A 21,275-nucleotide genomic window follows, 5' to 3' on the forward strand; every position below is an offset into this window, starting at 1 on the left:
CCGATCCGATTGATTCGCATCATATTTTGACAAAAAGAAAGATAAATTCGAGCGCGTCTAATCAGTGCCGACTCGGATGAGGTCAGCGAGGTCATGACGGACCTCGGCAGCTGCACGCACACAAACCTACCCCCCCCCCCCCCCCATTAAAAAAGTCTCTCATGTCATCCAAGGCATCACAAAGACATTAAAGCAAAGGGTGCCAAGATTCCAATTTTTTGTTTTTACATCTTTATTGGAGAGTACAGATTATTGCTCTACTGTCATCACTTAGCGTCCTCTTTAATGGACTAAACATGGGAATTTTCACCACTTTTTTTTAAAGATTTACAACAATAAATACAGGAGATGATTTTCCTTCCTACAATTTTTAAAGGTTGTCAGAACTGCATATAGAATGTGTGTCTTCTATATAATAATAATAATAATACATAGACGATGCTGGTGTCACCCCTGCCCACCCCCTCGCGGGTCGATGGCTCAGTTTGAGGCTGACAAAAACGGAAATCCTCCCAACCTCAAACGCGCAGGCATGGATCCTGAGGCAGCTGTTTATGAAGCGCACGTACACAAATATAGACGCACACACGTTACGATTGGCATTCTCTCAAGGCCACACACACACACGCACGCTCGAAAAAAAAAAAAAAAAATCAGGGCAGCAGTACAAAGGACACAAAAGCAGAAATCTGGTCGAGAAAATCGCGTGTTGTGCTATGATTTCAACATGGTCCGAATTTGAATGCAAAAAGGTGAAAAAGCAGAAAAGTCAAGCTACTTCCCAACACAGTGTGGAAACTAAATTGTATATTACTGTATATTTTGGTATCTTTGTTCATAAAATCACAGTATTCATTTCCTATAGATACATTTAGAATTGCTTATCTCAATGACATTTGACATAAGACAATGAGGGAGAAGAATGTAGAAAATGTCTTGTTTCTAATAGAAATATGCAGTAGGTAATGATTTGAGAGCAATAGAATACATTACGGTCATGTTTCATAAAGAATAAAAAGAAAAATCTCCCAAACGGCAAATACTTTTGACTTTTTAGCCACCTTGTCGTGTGAGCCGGGAGGCAATTTGAGTGACGGCTGGAAGAACCAATCACTGTTCAGTTTGGCTTTTAAAACTAGACGACCAGTAAATGAAGAACAGCTAAAGAAATACTTAAAAAAAACAAAAAACAATAAATCAATACGAACACCTCTTGAGATTGTGAATGATGCCCCACCGCACCTTGTCCAGGAATTAACCCAACCCCCGAAATTACACACAAGAATAAAACAAAGTATAAAAGAATAATGAGAAAAAGAACAGGGGGAGGTGGGGGCAGATTTGAGATATATATATATATATATATATATATATATATATATATATATGTTGTTTTTTTGCATTGGTTGAACCAATAAAAGGTGTGTCAATGGGAGAGGATGGAGACGCAAAAAGGGCAAAAGAAACATCCGTCTTTCCGGTGAGCTACCTGGGGGGCAAATAATAGAAGGCGCCTCGTTCTGGGGCTTTAAACGAATATGGTCAAGTGGGACTAAATTCAAAGGAGCGCCCCCCCCTCAGGCCCGGCCTGAGCCCTTCCCTCCTCCCCGCTTATCTTCTAAAGGATGTGTGTTGACTTCCCTGTGTTGTCATTCTCCACCTTGGCTGCCTCTTTTTAGGGTCGGTGCTGCTTATTGGAGTACTGCTGTTTCCTCTTGAAACCCTGAAATTAATACCTTGGGGGGGGCACAAGATAAGAACATTACTTTGATGTCTTGCTGAGGCTCTGGAAATGTTCTCCTACCTATAATAATTTGGCTTAAAGGGTCCGTTCTTGTTCAAGCCCAGATACTTGGCCTGCTCGTCGGTCAGCTCTGTGAGGTGCGCGTCAAACGTCGGCAGGTGCAGGCTGGCCACGTACTCATCTGCAGGCAAACGGGGGGGAGGGGGGGGCTAGCTCGCGTTAATCAATCATCGGGATGGCAGAGGGAGCAGCCAGCTTTCATATTTTCTCCCTACCCTTTTTACCGAATCTCCTTTTGCTCAAAAACAAACAGCTTACCCATCTTTTTGGGCAGAAGGTAAACATCCTGTTTGTAGCGCCCGTCTGGGGCATTGTAGAGCTCGATCAGAGCCAGGGCCTGGCCACAGTGACGCACGCGTTACTCTTCCCGCTTGGCATGATGAAAATCATGTCGCCCAACGTACCTGTGTGGTGGCCGTGATAGAAAGCACAAACGTGGGGACGGTGGAACAGCTGAGGTTCAGGAGACGACCCTGCAGAGCGGACAAAGAAGGCGCGTTTATTTTATGCGACGTCTCCTCCATGGAGTGTCGTCTTAATGCGTGTGTGTGATGGGACTCGACACCGTGACTGGCAGCTTGTCTGCTTGGATTTATCAACACGCCTCTGCTTCTGTCGCAGCGGTTTTTCGAAAAAAGAAAAGGCTTCGTTTTTGTATTTTACGCACGTGGGAAGGGTTAGCCGTGCAATGCATTAAGTGATTTTTTTTTGACGTGAATAATCAAAACCTGTTTCTAGTTTACACCTATTGAAATGCATTCGGAGGAAATGCCTTTTATTCATTACCACGTTTAAAATTAATCAGCTGATCTGTTGTTTTTTCCACCAAAATGTACATGTACTTGTTTCACATTATAAATCGGTAACTTGACTTCCGAATTTTGTTCAAGACGTTCAAGATGCTTACTAAACTCACTCAGATATCAGATCAATTTTCTTATTGAAAATATCTGAAATTCTAATATTTTGTTCTGGTCAGTGAACACCAATAAACAAATAAATGAATACATTAAAAAAATAAAATAAAAGACCCTGTCAGGACTTGCCTACATTCAAAAATACCTTACAAAATTCATTATTATGTATGTATATAGGCCTACCTGTGTATGAAATAGTCATGAGTGTAGTCTTAGCAGCCTAAATATGCAGAATTTAGCCACTTTAAAAAAATGTACAAATGTGATTTAAAACAATATTTAAAATGCTATATCTATCTATCTATTTAGATCGAGTATTAACAGGCTGTTAGATCTATCTATCTATCTATCTATCTATCTATCTATCTATCTATCCATATCGAGTATTAACAGGCTGTTAGATAGATAGATAGATAGATAGATAGATAGATAGATAGATAGATAGATAGATAGATAGATAGATAGATAGATAGATAGATAGATAGATAGATAGATAGATAGATAGATAGATAGATAGATAGATAGATAGATAGATAGATAGATAGATAGATAGATAGATAGATAGATAGATAGATAGATAGATAGATAGATAGATAGATAGATAGATAGATAGATAGATAGATAGATAGATAGATAGATAGATAGATAGATAGATAGATAGATAGATAGATAGATAGATAGATAGATAGATAGATAGATAGATAGATAGATAGATAGATAGATAGATAGGATAGATAGATAGATAGATAGATAGATAGATAGATAGATAGATAGATAGATAGATAGATAGATAGATAGATAGATAGATAGATAGATAGATAGATAGATAGATAGATAGATAGATAGATCTATCTATCTATCTATCTATCTATACGCATTGCATGTAACAGTTTAAAACATTGTTTTAATCTGATTGGTTTATAGTAGAAATGTTGACTTATCATTGGATCTGGAACCTGAGTGTATGAGTACCTCAGCCAACAGGACTATCCTCTTGCCGTCGGGCCAGATGACATGGTCCACCTGTGAGCGCACCCTCTCCCAGGTCAGTTCGGGTGTCCGCAGACTTGCCTGAAGATTCGCCGTAAAAAAAAAAATTTGCTCAAGTGCTTTCTGTTCTCAGCTAGATATGATCTTATTCTAATAACGACAATCACAACGCCTCACAAAATACAAAAGAGATTAATTTCTCAGCGCTCAGATTATAGATGGCAAACATCACATGACTAATCTGTTATGTCTATCGGTTGTTATATCTGTTCATTTAATCATGTCTCACTCAGCTGAATTATACATATACAAAAAAAATGCTTTTAAGCTGATTACTATTGCGTCATATTTGGTGACTGACCACGTCGATCTCGGTGTTGGAGTGGCCCATGTTACAGACGATGCAGCCGTTCTTCATGCGATCCAGGTTCTCTCGCACTACCACGTTCTTGTTGCCTGATGGGATGACAGTGAAGAGAAAATCAGATGAGGGGAAAAATGTGGCCACCGGAGACGTACGCGAGTTAATTAAACTCGCGTTGAATTAATGACTTCCCGGTCCATCACAGTTAATTATTGTGACAAAATGTTGAAGTGGAGTGTGCAGTGTTCGTATAGACCAGTGGTTCTCAAACTTTTTTCAACCCATGTGAATGTTTTTTTTTTTTTAATTTTCAGCCAAGAACACATTATAATTATTCCGACATTACTTTATGTACACCATATCGCTCTACCAATTAAAGTGTATTTTTGCATGATCGTGGCTGCTTGGATGATTCGAGATGTCCTGTCGCTTCAAATTGATTACACATCATTATTATTCTTCCTTATGAAAGCAATTACGAGGGCAAGTTAAGAGATGTTCTTGCCGTGCAATTGGGCCGACAAGCACTAACGTAATTCTCTGCTGTAATTACGAGTTCCACAAGCTAATGTTCTTCATTGTGTAGTACTTGCATTTCACGATCATAAGGAAATAACTTTTATTATTAAGCGTAAAAGCAATTTGTCACCAACAAAAGAGTGAATAAAGTGAACATACCCGTGCAGGTGATGACAATGTCCACTTGTCTGATGACTTCATTGAGTTTGACCAGCCTGAAGCCGTCCATGCTGGCATGGGGAAAAAAAACGCAAGCGTGATTGTGAAACGTCAACAGCGGTACTGAGAAATTCAGCGGACGCGCTTCTGAGGCCTACCAGGCCTGCAAGGCGCAGATGGGATCGATCTCTGTGACGTAAACAATGGAGCCCATGGCTTTGAGGGCGGCACAGCAGCCTTTTCCCACCTGAGGGTGCCCAACGGCAAACAATGAATGGCGCATCATCAATCGTGCGAGAGGAACGCCGGCTGGGGTGAGCCTTACCTCGCCGTACCCGCACACCACAACTTGTTTGCCCCCAAACATGACATCGGTCGTCCTTTTCAAACTACAAACAAGCACCGGCGGCATTCGGCTCATTGTGAGTGGAATTTAATTAACCTTATAGAACATCCAAATATGGGTTCCTACCCGTCAAGGATAGACTCCCTGCAGCAGTAGAGGTTGTCAAACTTTTGCTTGGTCACAGAGTCGTTAACATTCATGGCGGGGACGCACAGCTTCCCGGCCTTGGACAGCTGGTAAAGCCTGTCGGGTTCATGTGCATATGATGAATCAAATAACCAGCGGTGCAGTGCAACTAATAGCTTTCATCAATCAAATATGATTGCGTCTTGTGGAACCATGTGTACTGCAATGCTGCAATTATATAACCGCACAAAAGTTGCTGATATGCAAGTTCGCCACTAGATGGGGATGTAGCACCAGAAAATGGCAGCGCCCATTCGACGCTCACCTATGCACGCCAGTGACACTTTCCTCCACGATGCCTTTAATCTTCTTGAACATGTTGGGGTACTTTTTGTAGATCCAGTGAGTCAGGTCACCACCATCGTCCAAGATCTGGAGACAAGGAATGTCAGCGGCTAAAGAAACCTGCTCACAACACAGAAAAATGTCTCTCGGGACGGGAGCTACCATATTTGGCTGCCAGCCTTCCACGTTGACGCAGCGATCGATACACCACCAGAAATCATCCTCCGACTCCCCCTTCCACGCGAACACACTGAAACCTGGAAACAGAGGTGTACTGTATATAGAAAGAGAATGGGAAATGTGACAGAGGTCGGAGAAGGCGTAAGGGCAAGAGAGTGTCTCACCTCCTTCTGCGAGAGCAGCCGCCACCTCGTTTTGAGTGGAGTAGATGTTACAGGCTGCCCATCTGCACTGAGCTCCCAAAGCTCCCAGAGTCTCCATCAGCACCTGGAGAAGAGAGTGGGGGGGTCAATTCAAAGACCTCTCTAAAATACGCCTTTATAAAAATAATTATCGTTTTTAAAACTATAATTGGTTAGTTTTATCGGCGTGTCGGCCCTCACTTCTCCATACACACTTTTCAAAGTAACTTCGCATAGCCCCCATGTTCTGGCTTGGGGACAGCTAGTTCTTTTTTTTTTGTTATGGCTTTCCATGCTCTACTCACAGCTGTCTGGGCGGTGATGTGGGTGCAGCCCACCACCTTGGCGCCAGCGAGGGGTTTCTCACCCTGGGCTCGCTTCCTCAGAGCCATGAGGGCTGGCATCTCTGGATGGAGAAAAGCATATGTCAAACATCCCACTGAGTGGATGAAAGAAGCGTTGCATGGGGGAAAATCATTTTAGGATCATTTAATCTCTTTAATACTTCATCGCTAAGCTAATCGACTCATCCAACTGAGGATGGTGACGCTAAAGACAAGTGTGTGTTTTTGGCTGGCAGGGTTCAGCTGAGGCTTAACTTCCAAAGGCAGTGATTGGGTGTTCTCTTTACAGTGAACCTTTGTAGTAGCACCAAAAACTATTCGCAAAAACACTCAAAACAAAAGAAAAATAACGCACCCAAATGCGCTTATCCAGAAATCAATATCTGATAAAGAACTGCCCAACCTTGCTCCGCTATCTCAATCTCTCTGCGGCCAAAGTCGGCCTGCTTGATATTTTTGATGCAGAAATCGCCATTGCCCTTGGAGTTCTTCTGCTGTTTGTCCCGAGGAGACGTCTCGTCATCGGAGCTGTCTGTGTACGACGCCGCTGGAAAAGACGCATAGCGCTGGTAAAGAAAACATCGCAACCCCGCAAGCGCTTTCTAACAAGTCGGCAAATGGGCGGCAGGTAGAAGCGGCCACCTTCTGAAGCGGCACTTTAAAACTGCTCAAGTAAAAAGAACATGATGTGCCGTGCCAAGAAAGGAAGGGAAAAAAAAAGAAAAAAAAAAGGAGCAGGGATAATTTGCAGATATGACAACCCTCTCTGCACTCATCCGAGCAAAAAGGAAGGCTGGGTGCAACAATGACAGTGATCTTAAGTGTCTTGAGGATGAATGTACTATTACTTGCGAAGAACAATGAGACACAACCAAAAATGCTGTGGGAGAAAGAAGTAGCGCAAGAAAAATATTTAGGCGGTCCAAAGTGGCGTTGAAACAGAAATGCCTTCAAGCAAGCAGCCTCAATTTGTTTCATAGTATTGATGCCACAAAATATGTTTAGGTCCAGAAGCCACAATTGGAGTATGTGAAAATTTTAAGTGTCTGCAGGTATCTAATTTCAAATCTAATTTAAAGCTTTTTACTGCTCCGCCAGGAAAAATCTTTTCCTTTTTAAAATAAGAGCAAACTAATTGGAGCGTGAATCAACTTTTGTTCATTTGCATTATATTGACGAGCCAGAAATAAAACAGATGATGTCGCGCGATCTATTTTGTATATTCCAGGACACGTGTTTCTAAAATCAGACATGGATTGCGCGGCAAACTGGATTGAGTCTTTTTATTTTTAACCAAAAATGCTTTTAACTAGGAACTTAACTTCTGAGGTTTTGGGTTTGGCAGCATTTTGAGTTTAAAAAGGATCTTTGACGTGTATAGCCGTCAATGGCAGTGATTGAGTAAATTGAAAACTCTTCCCCTGCAATTGACTGGCCAACCGTTCCTAATGTGCCCAAAGTGAACTTGCCCAGGCTCCGGTTCGCACGAAGCCCTAATGAGGACAAGCGGCGTAAAAAAATAATTGGAATGTTTCTGATAAATACCTAGAAGGTAAGAACTAATGGGTAGCTCTAGGAAATAGTTGGAAAGATTAAAGCGCTGTCATGAACAGTAATACCAATGTGAAGCATCAGAATGATTACGAGGCCTCATTTGAGGACTCCGGTTGGCTTACCTGAGCTGTAGCTGTCGGTGGACGACTGCGAAATGGAACGCGACAAAGAACGACGGCCGATCTTGGAGGGCCGCTTGTTGAACTCCTGTTTCTGGTCTGCGAATTGGATCTGTTGGTCAAAAGATCAGACAAGATCGGGATTTATGGTCATTGTCAAAAGAGACATTTTTTTTTCAGCTCTCAGGTATACTGAGAAAGGTCACAGAGTCCATTTTGGACCTGCCATGTGGAAAGTTACTGATTCAAATCATGCTATTAATCTTTCCAAAGTTGCTTCTGTAACCGTCTTAGTATTAATATTAATGGTTGACTTATTCCCGCCATAAATCCGCGTCACCAGGGGGAAGATGGACAGATATTGGTGCACTCCCCCACCGTCGAGGAGCTTAAAATTAACCCGAGCTCTTGTCATTGTGGTCCGGTTCGCTCACTTGCCCTCTTCATGCGATCCGGTTTGAACTGGCCCCACAGCGCCGGCAGACACAATGCCATTAATTGTTTCCCTATCTTTTGTTTGATTCACTTGCGCTTTTTATTCCCTTCTCCTGGTTATCATGTGTATTTGGAGATATGGTTTGATTCATTACAAACGGAATGATAAAAATGGGACAAGAAAGCGATTAGGGACTAATTAGCCCTAAGAGACCATTCAGAATTTTTCAGGACATAAAGTGGCTCATTCGGAGTATTTTCAAGGACTGCGGAAACTGAAATGAACTCCAGAAAAAGTGTGTAATGCAGCTTTTGGTCTGTTGTGGGTTTAATCCAATCGGGGTTGGCTTAGAAGCTCAGAGTTGAGAGATTTGGGGTTATTTTGGGGTTACGAAGACATTTTAGGACACAACTGGCTTTGGTAAGTTATAGTTTTAAAACATGAAGTACTTCCAAAGTGAATGACAGGTACGGCGTAAACAAAGATAGCTGAGGGAATGAGTGCCAATTTTACCAAAGGCAAGAGCTTAGTCAGCATTTTTTTTAAAATCTTGTGTTAATCCGTTTTATAACCTGCCGCGATTAGACATGAAGATCAAATTTCACGCCGCTATTGAGCCGACGTTCTAATCGGCTGCTCGTCATTAGCCGGACGGCCGAGCGCGGGTTTGTGATGGCAGCGGCGAAACGGAGCAAATTCATTTCGAATAAATTCGGACCTTTCACGCAAGAGCGCGTTGTGCTGGCTTTATGCAAATGTGACTAGTCAGAAAGCAGTTGACAGTTGAGCAGTTGATTAACTTTTTTACCTTTAAGTACTGTTGTATCCAAGTAACACTGTTGTCATTATTTATTACAAATAAATCCATAGTATCACCCTGAATCCTTAAGTATCATGAAATTTCTGCAGACTTGTCATTGAAAACAAAGCATCTATTCATTTTGATAAAAAATGCAAGTGGTGTTTCCCGTTGTAATTAATTCGCTCTCGATTTGAAAAGAAACCAAATCTTTCTGTCACTGCATTAAAAAGGCCTCAAATTAGATTTGCTGATGCCTTCAGGAGCGCTGTAAAAATCCCACATACCCCCTGAAGTGCCTTGGTAGACCCCCACTGATAAGTGCTGGTTATGTGATGCTAATCGCTAACCTATTGTAAGTCAAAACATCACACTGGCTATGCAGAGATAAAGAAAATACCTCAAACCGAACTGAAGAGGTTGTGCTTGAGAAAAATGTGGTCATCAGTGTGATAGAAGACAAACGGGCACAGATGGAGAAGCCAGTAGGATGACATACGATACCGCAAAGTTTACCAATAGCTATTTAGCGCAGAGGCAGCTAAGAATACACACATTGATGTTAGCTCATGTTAGTTTTGCCAAATTCAGACCAGACAAGGCAGCATAAGCAACAGAATCCACAAGAACCATCCATTGGAGCATGCTAAACCTTTGGCACTAACATGGCGGGTGAGATTAAGATTGGACCTCTTCCGGGATGTTTCAAAACTAGAGGGGAATCTGTAACCAGGTGTTAAGGATTAACACAAACATATACTCGGTGTTCTATAGATAAGGATGTGGTTGATGTTTTCCCAGCAAACGGAGAAAACAGAAGGTTTTCACAGGTTTCTCGCCATAGGAAAGGGTTTTATCAACAAAGTAATGGCCGCCTCACATGAATCTGTTACAGGCAGATGTGCCTTCGATCATACAGCTGTGTTGTCTGAAGGGTTTTTCCCATCAGTCCAATTTCAAAACTTCTTTCGGGATCCTCTGCCAAAACGTGACTTGCTCCCTTTCACATGGTGCGGGCTTCATTCTCTGTGGGGGTCTACGCCCGTGGAGACAAGGAACCTGATTCTGATCATACACGAGAGGTCACGGAAGGGAAATACAACCTCTGACCAGGCAGCTGGTTCAGCAAGATATTTTCTTTTCTTAAAAAGGACACCGACACAACAGAAGGATGGGGGCGGTTGGTGATTTCCAATATACTGTAAATTCATATTTATCAGAACAGCAGTCATAGTTACGCAACTTGATGGGCCAAAGCTGGATATTTGCACGACAATATGAGTATAAAGACCGGGATCCCTCGTGTGTCACAAGAGACTGATCCTCAAGCTTTGCCATCTGTTACTCAATGGCATTACATAAACGGGCGCAGATTTGAAGATATTTTGTACGCACGCTTTTAACAGTGGATTTTGTGCGAAAATCGCACGACACCAACTGAGTAGGTCGACTGGGGACGACGGAGACGAATGAGGAAAGAGTTGAATGTGACGTTGGCGCAAAAAGTGTACTCAGACTCTATTTTTTCCAGAATCTAACCAAGAAAAACCAAGGAAAATGAAATTACTGCCAGGATACAGCCTGCTGCAACACACTTCAGTGCACCCGCACCGTCGTTGTTCTGGGAAGCCAGCACCGGACGGGAAAATCCATTATACCGGACAGACGCAACGTCTGGTGAGGTGATGGCCAGCATTCAATAGCTTAGTTAGGCACTTTATGTGATTATTCGTTGAAAATACGGCTGCAGCTATCGCATCTTTTTGGTATTCGGATATTCTGCGGAAATGACTAATCAAGTATTAAGAAAAATAAAAATGTGGGGTTTTTTTGCGCTGAAAAAAAATAAACACAAAGATCCAAAAACAAACACTTGAGACAAATTTGACAGCGTGGTTTGGTAAAAGTGATCGGTATGAACGGCAACTGCATCAAGTTGTCAGCATCAACGTGTGCAGGGTCGTTTATGTCCAACATGCCGCCCTACATAGAGCACTCGAGCGCTACTAACTAGCGGCTAATTCATGCTAGGCGCAGCTTTAACAGAGCATTTGTCAATGTTAGCTTAACTGAGTCATTTGTTAGCACCCTAAATTGAAAATTTAACGTGACTGCGTATCAACGTGAGTCAAGTTGTTAGAGAATTGTTTTCAAAATAAAAGCATACCAAAGCATTAGTGTCCATATAATATTTGGTAGGCTGTTTTGGATTTCTCGCCTTTATTTTCATACCAAGCTCTAAAAATTGCTGCTTGAAGTATTTTTTCCCGTACGTGTACACTTATAAGCGTGTATTCAGCCCGAAAAAATAACGCCTTAAGCGTTTTTGTTCAACCAAGGTACTTGAATGACTTGTTTCACACCGAACTAAAACACGAGGCTTCGTCTAGCGAAAAGCATCAAAAGGCCGTCACGTTTGTTATGGCGAAATATCTCGGCAACTAATGAACCAGGATTGCCAAATATCATCAGAAACAGCTTTCCTTTTGAGTAGTGATTCACCAGCAACTGGAGTATGTATGAGGTCTAGACAGCGTCTGGGAAAAGACGAGTCATGTTAACGCTTTCACTGCTAGTGATGACGATAGATGTCAAAAATCCATTTTAACTGGATAAAAAGAACCGCATTTTCCGCACTATAAGGCGCACCGGATTATAAGGCGCACCCTCAATTAATGACTTTTTAAAAACCTTTTCCATATATAAGGCGCACCGGATTATAAGGCGCACCCTCAATTAATGACATATTTTAAACCTTTTTCAATCACAATATAGTAATATTCAAAGTAATAATAATAACTCTAAACTCTCAATAGCATAATAACTCAGTCAATATGAGCAACCTTGTTCAACACACAAAAAAAAAACAGGTAAAGCTTACTTTATCAGTTCATTCCCATCTACGAAACCCAATCTCAATATTGATCCATATATAATGCACACCTGATTATAAGGCGCACCATCAACGTTATTAAAAAAAACCCTAAATAAGTAAGGCTTTTAGGTGTGCCTTATAGTGCGGAAAATACAGTAAGTCAAATATCAATTTGGACATGTTTGTCAGTGAATAAGTGCACGGTGGGCCCGCCATAACAAAAACACTTCATTCCTAAATGTTACCTTTGTACGCTGGTCTTTAAAAAACAATTGGGGTCAAAATGCACCTCTACTGGACAAAGCAACAGATGGCGTGTTTGTCAGTTCTCCCACGCACAGCACTCATCGGATGAGGCGCACTAATTTATGCTTTCCAGAGTCTATGACGCCGAACAAAACAGAAAATGAAGAAAGTGCAGATCGCAGTTCATTTTGTGTAAAATGCAGCGGATGACACTGGAAGAACCCTAAAATAAGACGCAGGCAGACAGCAAGGGGGCCCATGTCTCTCAAACATAGCACTCCCTTGAAACCTGATCAAACGCAATCTCAGCTGGTCTAAGATACAATGTCCTCGCTTGCGTTGGACGGAATGAAAATAATTCATTGTCGTAAAAGAAATAAATCAAAACTGCTGCCGTATAGAATATCAATGGAGGTCAAAGTTTGGCTCCTGAGAGTAATAAAACAGAAACGGGAGAAGACGTACGTCCCTGAGAAAAGTGTATTAAGCGTGCGGTAGGGTTTGACAGCCTTAAAATATAGCGCGGTCAAAATTAATAAAAATTACAGAATTTTCCGCACTATAAGGCACACCTAAAAGCCTTAATTTTTTTGAAAAGCTGATGGTGCGCCTTATAATCAGGTGCGCCTTATATATGGATCAATATTGAAATTCGTAGATGGGGAATGAAGTGATAAAGTAAGCTTTACCTGTTTCTTTTGCGTGTTTACAGTTGAACAAGGTTGCTCATATTGACATTGAGTTATTATGCTATTGAGAGTTCAGAGTTATTATTTGAGTTATTATTGTTATTACTTTGAGTATTACTATATTGTGATTGAAAAAGTTTTAAAATACGTCATTAATTGAGGGTGCGCCTTATAATCAGGTGTCCCTAATATATGGAAAGAGTTTTAAAATATATCATTAATTGAGGGTGCACCTTATAATCCGGTGCGCCTTATAGTGTGGAAAATACGGTAATTGAATATTCTCAACTATTTTATTAATATGATAATCATTTGAAGCTAGTGGTTGATTTTTGTAATACTTCATGTTTTCTCTTTGTGGTGCTATGATCTTTCTCTTACTGTCAATAAAAGCATATCAACATCACGCATAGTCTTTCTTTGCATGTTAATACTGAAAATTTGGTCTCAATTTTTAATTTTAACGAGATTGTGAGTTTTGATGATGTTTTTAACGTGATTTTATTAATCTGATCATAATATGAAGCTAGTGGTTGATTTTTGTAATACTTCATGAAAAGAGACAAATTAACTTTGACAGCGCTATAATGAATGAAAAAAAACTTTAAAAAAAAACATGCAGTATAATTAAAAAACAAATCAAAAGAATACATCATAAAATACGTAAAATAAGCAAAATAAAAAAATCTTGAAAAATATTATCATTGAATTTACGAATTTAACCTATTGTGGTAATTTTTTTTTTTTTTTTTTTAGGGAACATGACCGTGATTAGCTTTAGAACACAACAAATAAACACCAACAAAAATTACCTAAATGAAAGAAGCGCAACGAACACAAAAAACCTTCTATTAAACGAAAATAAATAAATAGAAAAAAAATTAACTACCGTACTTTAAGGCGCACCCTCAATTAATGGCTTATTTTCAAACTTTTTCCATATATAAGGCGCACCGGATTATAAGGCGCACCCTCAATTAATGACATTTAAAACGTTTTCAATCACAATATAGTAGGACTCAAAGTAATAACAATAATAATTCTAAACTCTCAAAAGCATAGTAACTCAATGTCAATATGAGCAACCTTGTTCAACTGTAAACACAAAAGAAACAGGTAAAGCTTTCCATTCCCCATCTACCACTCAATATTGATCCATATATAAGGCGCACCTGATCATGAGGCGCACCATCAGCTTTTTAAAAAAATTAAGGCTTTTAGGTGCGCCTCATATTGCGGAAAATACGGTACTTTGCGGCCTTCGCTTCCTGAGGGTATATTTTTGTGAACATGCAACCCCGTGATAAACAAGGCAACACTGTCATGTATTTTTACAAAGCTGCGCAAATGATCTTTCTATGACGCCGTGCTCGCGGCAGAATATCTCGCGGGCTCATCCCATAACCAAACACGTGCCAGCACCCTCACCAACAGCCGGAGAAAGGAGGCGGAGGCAGCTCGTGTGAGGAGGTGCGTCTGCGCTGCCCCGAGGGCGGCTGTGATGTAAGAGCGCTTCCTGCTGATTTATGCGCACCGACGTCGTAAACAACGGGGCGCATACACGCACGCCAAGCGCGCCGGCTACCAGTGGCCTCGCACGAGCATCGCCGCGGGCTTCATGAACACGAGGCGCTTGATATACAGTACCAGTCAGGAAGATGTCATCTTCTAGTCCAGGGGCGTCGGACTCGTTTTAGCTTGCGGGCCACATAGAGGAAAATCTATTCCCAAATGCAAGAATCTTTAATAAAACAACTTTTAAAATAATCATAAAATTCTTGTCAAATGTTTTTTTAATGGAGGGCAGCTGACACCCTTGATTGGTGCTAATGTAATATTTAGGCCAATTGAGCACTGTAGTGATAACTGTGACCAGTAGATGGCAGTGTTATACATACAACACGGATATTACATACTTGCAATTCTAAGTGGGGAATGTAAATCGATCTTTCATGTGCCACCCATGTTTACGTCGACATAGCAAACAATATTTTGTCAATCTTCGTGAAAATGCGAAATATACTAGCACTCTAGAGGTTTCTTTTTCTGCTAACTCCTGGCACTGAAAGAGTAAAAAAAAAAAAAAAAAAAAAAAAAAAGCGCATAGCGATATCTATTAGGATTGCTGTCGATTAATCGAATTATTGTTTCACTTCAAATTATTTTAAAGGGACACTGTGTAAGATTTAGACTGTTTTTCATTCGAAAAGAATAAATTAAATGATTATATACTTCCAAAAACTTGGAAATAAATGTTGTTTTCAGTATAATCGCAGGTCTAGTTATCATGAAATGATGTTACGTGGGGAGTGGCACTTCTCCGGAGGCGGCCATGTTTGTTATAGCTACGGACAATGGTAAAAGCAGCACCTCCTGCTGTCCATAATGAAAACTGTCAAATCTTACACAGTGTCCCTTTAAGTTATAGCCTTCAAAAGTGTATATTGCAGGATTCCCCCCCCCCCAATTTCCTGATATATTTTCCAAAATAAAAGCCAGAACATTAGAGGGATAAATGTATCTGAATAGGACTTTTTCTTTTTCTCCTATCGATTTCTACTTAGGGGTACACATAGTAGTTCGAAAAACAACAGAGAGCCTCGGGGCGCCTCGCATTTGAGCGGAGGTCAAATGACCTTGAAAAGTCGCCACTGCGGATAATGTGTTACTCCGTGTTGTGATGTTTGACTAAACGGACACAGTGGAAACATTTGATGGAGCGTCGCTTGAACAGTCGCGCGTTTGGATGCTGTTGTGTTATTGAGCTGGAAATAATAACCAAAGCAAAAGAGGCGCAAACATCCGTCGCCACGCAGGCCATGATGTGACCTTTTGGCCCCGAGTGGCTCAATAAAGCCTTTCGGTGGACGCAAAGGCGAAATGGATCGGCAATGATGGCCCAATTAACGCCGCAAAATGTATTTGGGGATTGCCGCCATTGTTTGTTTTGTTTTGTTTTCATCTTCCGCTGACTTCGCCAAATACAGCGCTCCTTTTTCCCCTAAGGCCCGACTAGAATTACATCAAACGGAATCAAAGCGGGGGCGGCGCTGCTTTATTTTTGAATGAAACACAACAGGTCAACGAGTTTCATTCTGCTTCTTCAATTAGGGCCGGGCAAAATATATGATCTCGATTTATTCTATTTGGAAGGATTATTATGATTTAAATAAGATTTTAACAGGGAAAAAAAATGTATCAAACAATTTCATTTTGTGAAAATCCTGCAGAAAACATTCAGGCAAAAATAATAAATACAGATTTAAAATCAATTTTACAGACAAAAATAACATTTATAACTTGTGCATAACTTGCAAAAACAAATCATTTTTTTTCTTTTTTTTGCCATTAAAAAAGTTTATATTTTATCTATAAATCATTTTATGGTAAATTATTCTTTAGAGACAATTGATACCTTTAAAAAAATGTTTTTACTTCCTGTCGACCAAAGAAGACATCACCTGTTCTTAAGACTCGGTTAACGACCAATCATGGCTCATGTGACATTCATAAGCTGAACGCTGATTGGTTAGTTTTTACCTGAGCCTTCAGCGCATCATTTTAAGCTGACACCAAGAAAGAAAAATGCTTTTAAAAGATTTAATTAACACTAATAAGTAATTTTACGTTGTTGTTTTGTTTTTTTAAGATTACAGGCATTTTTTTTAAATACTGTGACTAAAGAAATGTCTAAAATGATACCATAAGAGTTGATTATAAATAAAATCCTGACTTTTACAGCTAAAAATGGCTCGATCAATGGAGTATCACTTGAAATGACACAATTAATAGCCACTTTTTGCAAAAATCACAATTTAGCTGAATTTCTAATGTTTGATTTTTGAAATTGACAACTTGATCAAATTCCCTCAATTTATTACCCAGTCCTATCTTTACGAGACGCGCAACTGAAATTTCACCCGCAACGATCCATTTTTTTTCCAGCGGCACTTCGCCGTAGCATTTACCGCCACGCGACAAGTGGAGCGGACGTCCACTCGCGTCCACGCCACTGGTCACATGGACACACATTTCCATGACTCTCATTCACACGCTTGTTGGTCGGTGATGCAACAGAAAAGGTTTAACGTTTCACAGGAAGAAACCGATTCCTGGAACCATGTGAAGGCTCGATTTCCTTTCAGTCACTTGCAATTGGGCAATATGTGTCAAACTTTCCAGTTGTAATAACAACTGTCTCCTGATTTTTTTCGATATTGCATTTTTATTGCATAAAAAAACAGCTATGCAAAGCTACTCCATAAATAAAACTATTACATTAGCGGTATTCCTAATCATTTTTCTGTCAAGTTGAATTTGATTGAATTTTTCAGTTCTAACACATTCACTGCCAGTGACGGTGATAGACGTCAAAGATCTTTTTTTTTTTTTACAAGGCTGGCAGTGAATCATTGTACCGGACGTAAAAAAAAACTACAAGAAGAATCCATCTGTGCAGTGATAAGGTGACGTGTCAGAAGTGTGGCGACGGCTATTGAAAGTGCCGTAAAGAAGCAAGTGTTTCCTGAGAAGGATTTGGTTAACAGGCCGCGAATTTTACTCGACGCTGAGATTTTGGAGCTGCGAGGGGGGCAGATGGAGAGGAATGAGGCGGTGCATTTTATGTTGGAAACAAAGCATCAGCAACCATGAGATGAAGCCGAAAAAACAAGCGGTCTGACGTGAAAAGCTTGGCGAGAGGAGCTAATGGAGCTCCAGGAGGGTCCGCGGTGGCTTTCACTGATAGCTCATTAAATGGGCAATAAATCGGCTTAAAGCACAAGCAGTAATTTTGCACTTCTCGCCAAATGAAGGCTGATTCATCTTTAACAGACAAAAATGCAGTACGAATGTGTAACCTCTGACAATACTGTGACTCAATAACAAGCCATCAACACAACGTCTAATAAGCCTGTCTTATTTTGCACTAGTAGACTTTCAATCGACCAAAACACAAGGAATAATTGGTTTTATTTTGCACTTTTGTTTGAATTCTAAATTCATGTACTTATACTGTGTATTTTTGGATAAGGAAAATACCACTTTTTTCCCAGAATGATACCAGTACTAATATATTGAGTTCACTAGTTTTTTTTTCTTTTCCCATTGTTATGTAAATGCAACTTTGTACGGTCTAAAAGTATTTCTTGGGACAATTCTTTTTTTTTAACACAGTTAAAACAATAAATTTTGCAAGACATTATAGGTTGCTGACAAAGATTGACAAATACGCATGGTGCCAGGAAATGACAATTGACATCTTTACAAAATTTAACAAAAAGCCACAAGTTGTAAGAACAGATACAGGTTTTTGTCATTTTTGTTTTGACTTGATTGAGTTGTCACATGGCGAGTTAATTAGCAGTTAAACTCAAAATTAACACTTTAATAGCGTCTTCTTCTATCGCCCTTTGTTTACTGGGAGATTGCCCCCTGGTGGCTTGCAAAACAAAAACACTGCAGATAAAATACACTGGACGCAGGGTTCAAAGCCTTAGAAAAAAGTGGGATCTTACTGTTCGAAATTTAAAGTGTCCTGTTCCTTACATTTTCTGAAAACTGCAGAAAATTTTCACCAGGGGGACTCATACCCCCATTTAAGATCTGCTGTTCTGAATAAAAAGTAGTTAGTTAAATAAGAAATAGTATTTTATGTAAAGAACAAGCCATCGAATGTTCTTATTTATTACTGCAAAGTCCATTCCCATTTTAAGACCAAAAAAGAGGCGACTGATAAGTTTGGCTCTTATATTTTTCTGACGCTGCAGTGTAACTTGTGCATCGAAGCCTTTGGGGGCGTTCGCACATGGATGGCGACCTCGCCGCATCAAGACACTTGAATACATTTCGCAACCTTTATGGCCGTATTTTACAATTACGAGGCAACCGCCATGTAGTCGAAGGTTTCACGGGATTTCCTGTAGCACTTGTTTAAGAATGACTGGGATTGAAGAACGTGACGGTAAAGGTCACTGATGATTGAAAGCCTTGAAGCTAGCAACGCCATTTTTTTTTTTTTTTTAAATACATAACCCATTCCTCTGTTCACTTCACTTGCCATCTAGGGCAGCCACAGGTCATATTGTAAGCCTGTTAGCCGGGTAGCAATGCCAGGAACACCAGCTTAGCGCATGTGACAAAGTTACACCAAAGAGGTGGTGAATGACGAGAAAAAAAAAAAAAAGGGGGGGGTGGAGAATGATTAACAGTTGGTAACAGATGGGTTTGTTGCAGGAAACTATCTGGGATGTTTGCCTTGGAATAAAAGGACATGTTTAGGGAAAAAAAAAAACAAAAAAAAGGTCTGACGCAAGTTTTGTTCCACGCCCAAAAAGGAGGAGACATTTTCTTTCAAAAAGTGTCCGATAAGGCAAAAATACATCTGAAGCTAAGAATAAATAAGGATCCTCAAACCATCTCGGCCTTTGCTTCCTGGAAGCCGCGGCGCGCAACAGGTTACAATAAAACTAATGACTCGTTGAAAACAGCTCACATCTGGGGCCTGGTTATAACACAGAGATGACATTTTAATCCTCTTGTGCGGGGACGCGATGAAGATTAAAAGCAGTTGTCAACAGCCTCGCCAACTCCCTCCACTCCGCAGGACTGAATGAGTCCATCGGATGCAGATACGCTGCGGTCATGTATGTCGAACGCCGTTTGCCATAGGGCCCCCGTGTTGCTATAAATAGACGACCTTCTGCCCTGATGGATGCGAGGGGGAATTATTATTGCTTCAAAACAATCCCCTATAGATGGCCATGAATCATCTAAATTGAACTGTTGACAAAAGCGGAGCGCCGACAGCTCGAATTTAGGAAAACCCGGGAATAATCCAGATGTGGTTGTGCGCTTAATGACTCTCAGTACTTTAGTTTCCATGATCCAGATGTTGAAGCCAATTGTTTTGATAGACATTGTCGATACAGATGATCCTGACTAAATTAACCCAATTTTCTATCTTTATCAACAACCTATACTGATAGACAGTATAGATACTTTCACCATTAATATTCAGTTATGCTGCAGTGAATATCCAATCTTTTGTCAAAAAAACACAACTTAAAATTATGTCATAGGTTTAATAAAAACTGGATGTATCGGTTACTTCGGTGAGTACTCAAAGCTTACGTTTAAGTTTTGGTATCGGTCTGTGTTCAAAAAAAAAGGTGGGGGGGTGTCATTTGTTTTTAAAATATATATGTAGCTTGTCATATGAAAAGATAGGGAATCATTGAGGAAGTTATTGAATTCCCATAAGGAAACCTTGGCAGCAGTTTGACGATTCACGAAATTACAAATTTCTTTAAAAAAGTGCGAAGACGTTGATCGTTTTTCAACTTTTGTTTGACTGCTTTAAATGTCATTACAAATATTCATTTGTGGTAATTTATAACAGATTATGAGTGTAAAACACACTGCCGAATCAGTCTGGTTGCCCGTTAGCATAGTTAGCTTCGCCACACAGCGTGCATTCGGGGGTAAAAAGAAGGCAAACGGGAGGAGGAGGGGGGACAAAAAAAAACAAGATTCCACTGGCCTTTTTCATTCGCGGTGCCTCGGCCACAGTTCCGTCCCGGTTGACGAACGCCTCCCCGCCGTTCTGTTGCGGATCCGGTCGCTTCATCGCCGACGCCTGCGGCATTTTGGTGGCGTTCGGGGCGAGCAAGCCCGGGTTGCCTTCCCCGGCTTTGGCGGAGGGCTCCGCGGTCGGGGACGCTGCGGTGGCGGACGCGGTCTCGCGCGGGTAGTTTCTGGCAATTACTCCATCCGACGTTGGGGTAGTCGGGGAGTCGGCGGGTACTTCTTTCCCCACGTCTTTGAGTTCGACCTCTGCCATTTTCGCTGCCACAACCTGCACTGACATCGCTACAGTTTCGCCAAGTCCCTTTCTATGGAGGCGAGCGGATGTGAGTGGAGGAAGCTCGGGCCCGAAATGCATTCTGGTCTTTGTAGTTCTTTATGCGTATTTGGACTACCAGCTCTAGCGCACTCCTTAACGTGACACAACGGGAGAAATTATGATATTGCTAATGTGTTAAAGAGACGCCCCGTTGTTTCAATTGAACTTGACAATCACAATACATTTTTAAAAGCGTGATTGGCATCATGGGAAATGGCGTTCGCTATTAAAGGCAGAGCGTGGAACTACAAAACCAAGTATTTTTCGCACCTATTACGTCTTTGAGACAAATTTAAAACCAAACACAGCGTGTTGAATGTTCCCCCAATATTTCCATATGTTTTTCTGCTTCGCTTTTTACGTGGTCGTCACCTCGAT

General features: G+C 40.8%; 1 protein-coding gene across 2 annotated transcripts; it reads right to left on the bottom strand.

The window, feature by feature from the left end:
* Positions 1-208: 208 nt before the first annotated feature.
* On the bottom strand, positions 209-20,910 carry ahcyl2b (adenosylhomocysteinase like 2b). Of its 2 annotated transcripts, XM_088406564.1 has the most exons (17): positions 20,535-20,908; positions 7,953-8,061; positions 6,680-6,823; positions 6,238-6,338; positions 5,915-6,017; positions 5,733-5,827; positions 5,551-5,657; positions 5,226-5,342; positions 5,079-5,142; positions 4,912-5,000; positions 4,754-4,824; positions 4,073-4,167; positions 3,694-3,792; positions 2,209-2,277; positions 2,063-2,141; positions 1,805-1,925; positions 209-1,736 (listed from the first exon to the last, which is right to left on the bottom strand). In XM_088406564.1, exons 1-17 carry the CDS (start codon positions 20,859-20,861, stop codon positions 1,730-1,732), a joined length of 1,797 nt encoding a protein of 598 aa, XP_088262690.1. In that variant the 5' UTR covers positions 20,862-20,908; the 3' UTR covers positions 209-1,729. The 2 variants fall into 2 exon arrangements, with proteins under 2 accessions (XP_088262690.1, XP_088262691.1); XM_088406565.1 differs by lacking the exon at positions 209-1,736 and having other exon boundaries at positions 1,801-1,925; positions 20,535-20,910.
* Positions 20,911-21,275: the final 365 nt, after the last annotated feature.

This window comes from Hippichthys cyanospilos, chromosome 22, assembly GCF_059441005.1.
Source record: "Hippichthys cyanospilos isolate Australia breed blue-spotted pipefish chromosome 22, RoL_Hcya_1.0, whole genome shotgun sequence".
Classification (NCBI taxonomy): Eukaryota; Metazoa; Chordata; class Actinopteri; order Syngnathiformes; family Syngnathidae; genus Hippichthys; species Hippichthys cyanospilos.

Coding starts and splice junctions, on each gene's coding strand:
- ahcyl2b (XM_088406564.1), bottom strand. CDS start 20,861: ATGTCAGTGCAGGTTGTGGCAGCGAAAATGGCAGAGGTCGAACTCAAA. Junction 6,824..7,952: donor CACCGACAGCTACAGCTCAG/GTAAGCCAACCG, acceptor CGTCTTTTCCAG/CGGCGTCGTACACAGACAGC. Junction 5,143..5,225: donor AGGGAGTCTATCCTTGACGG/GTAGGAACCCAT, acceptor GCTTGTTTGTAG/TTTGAAAAGGACGACCGATG.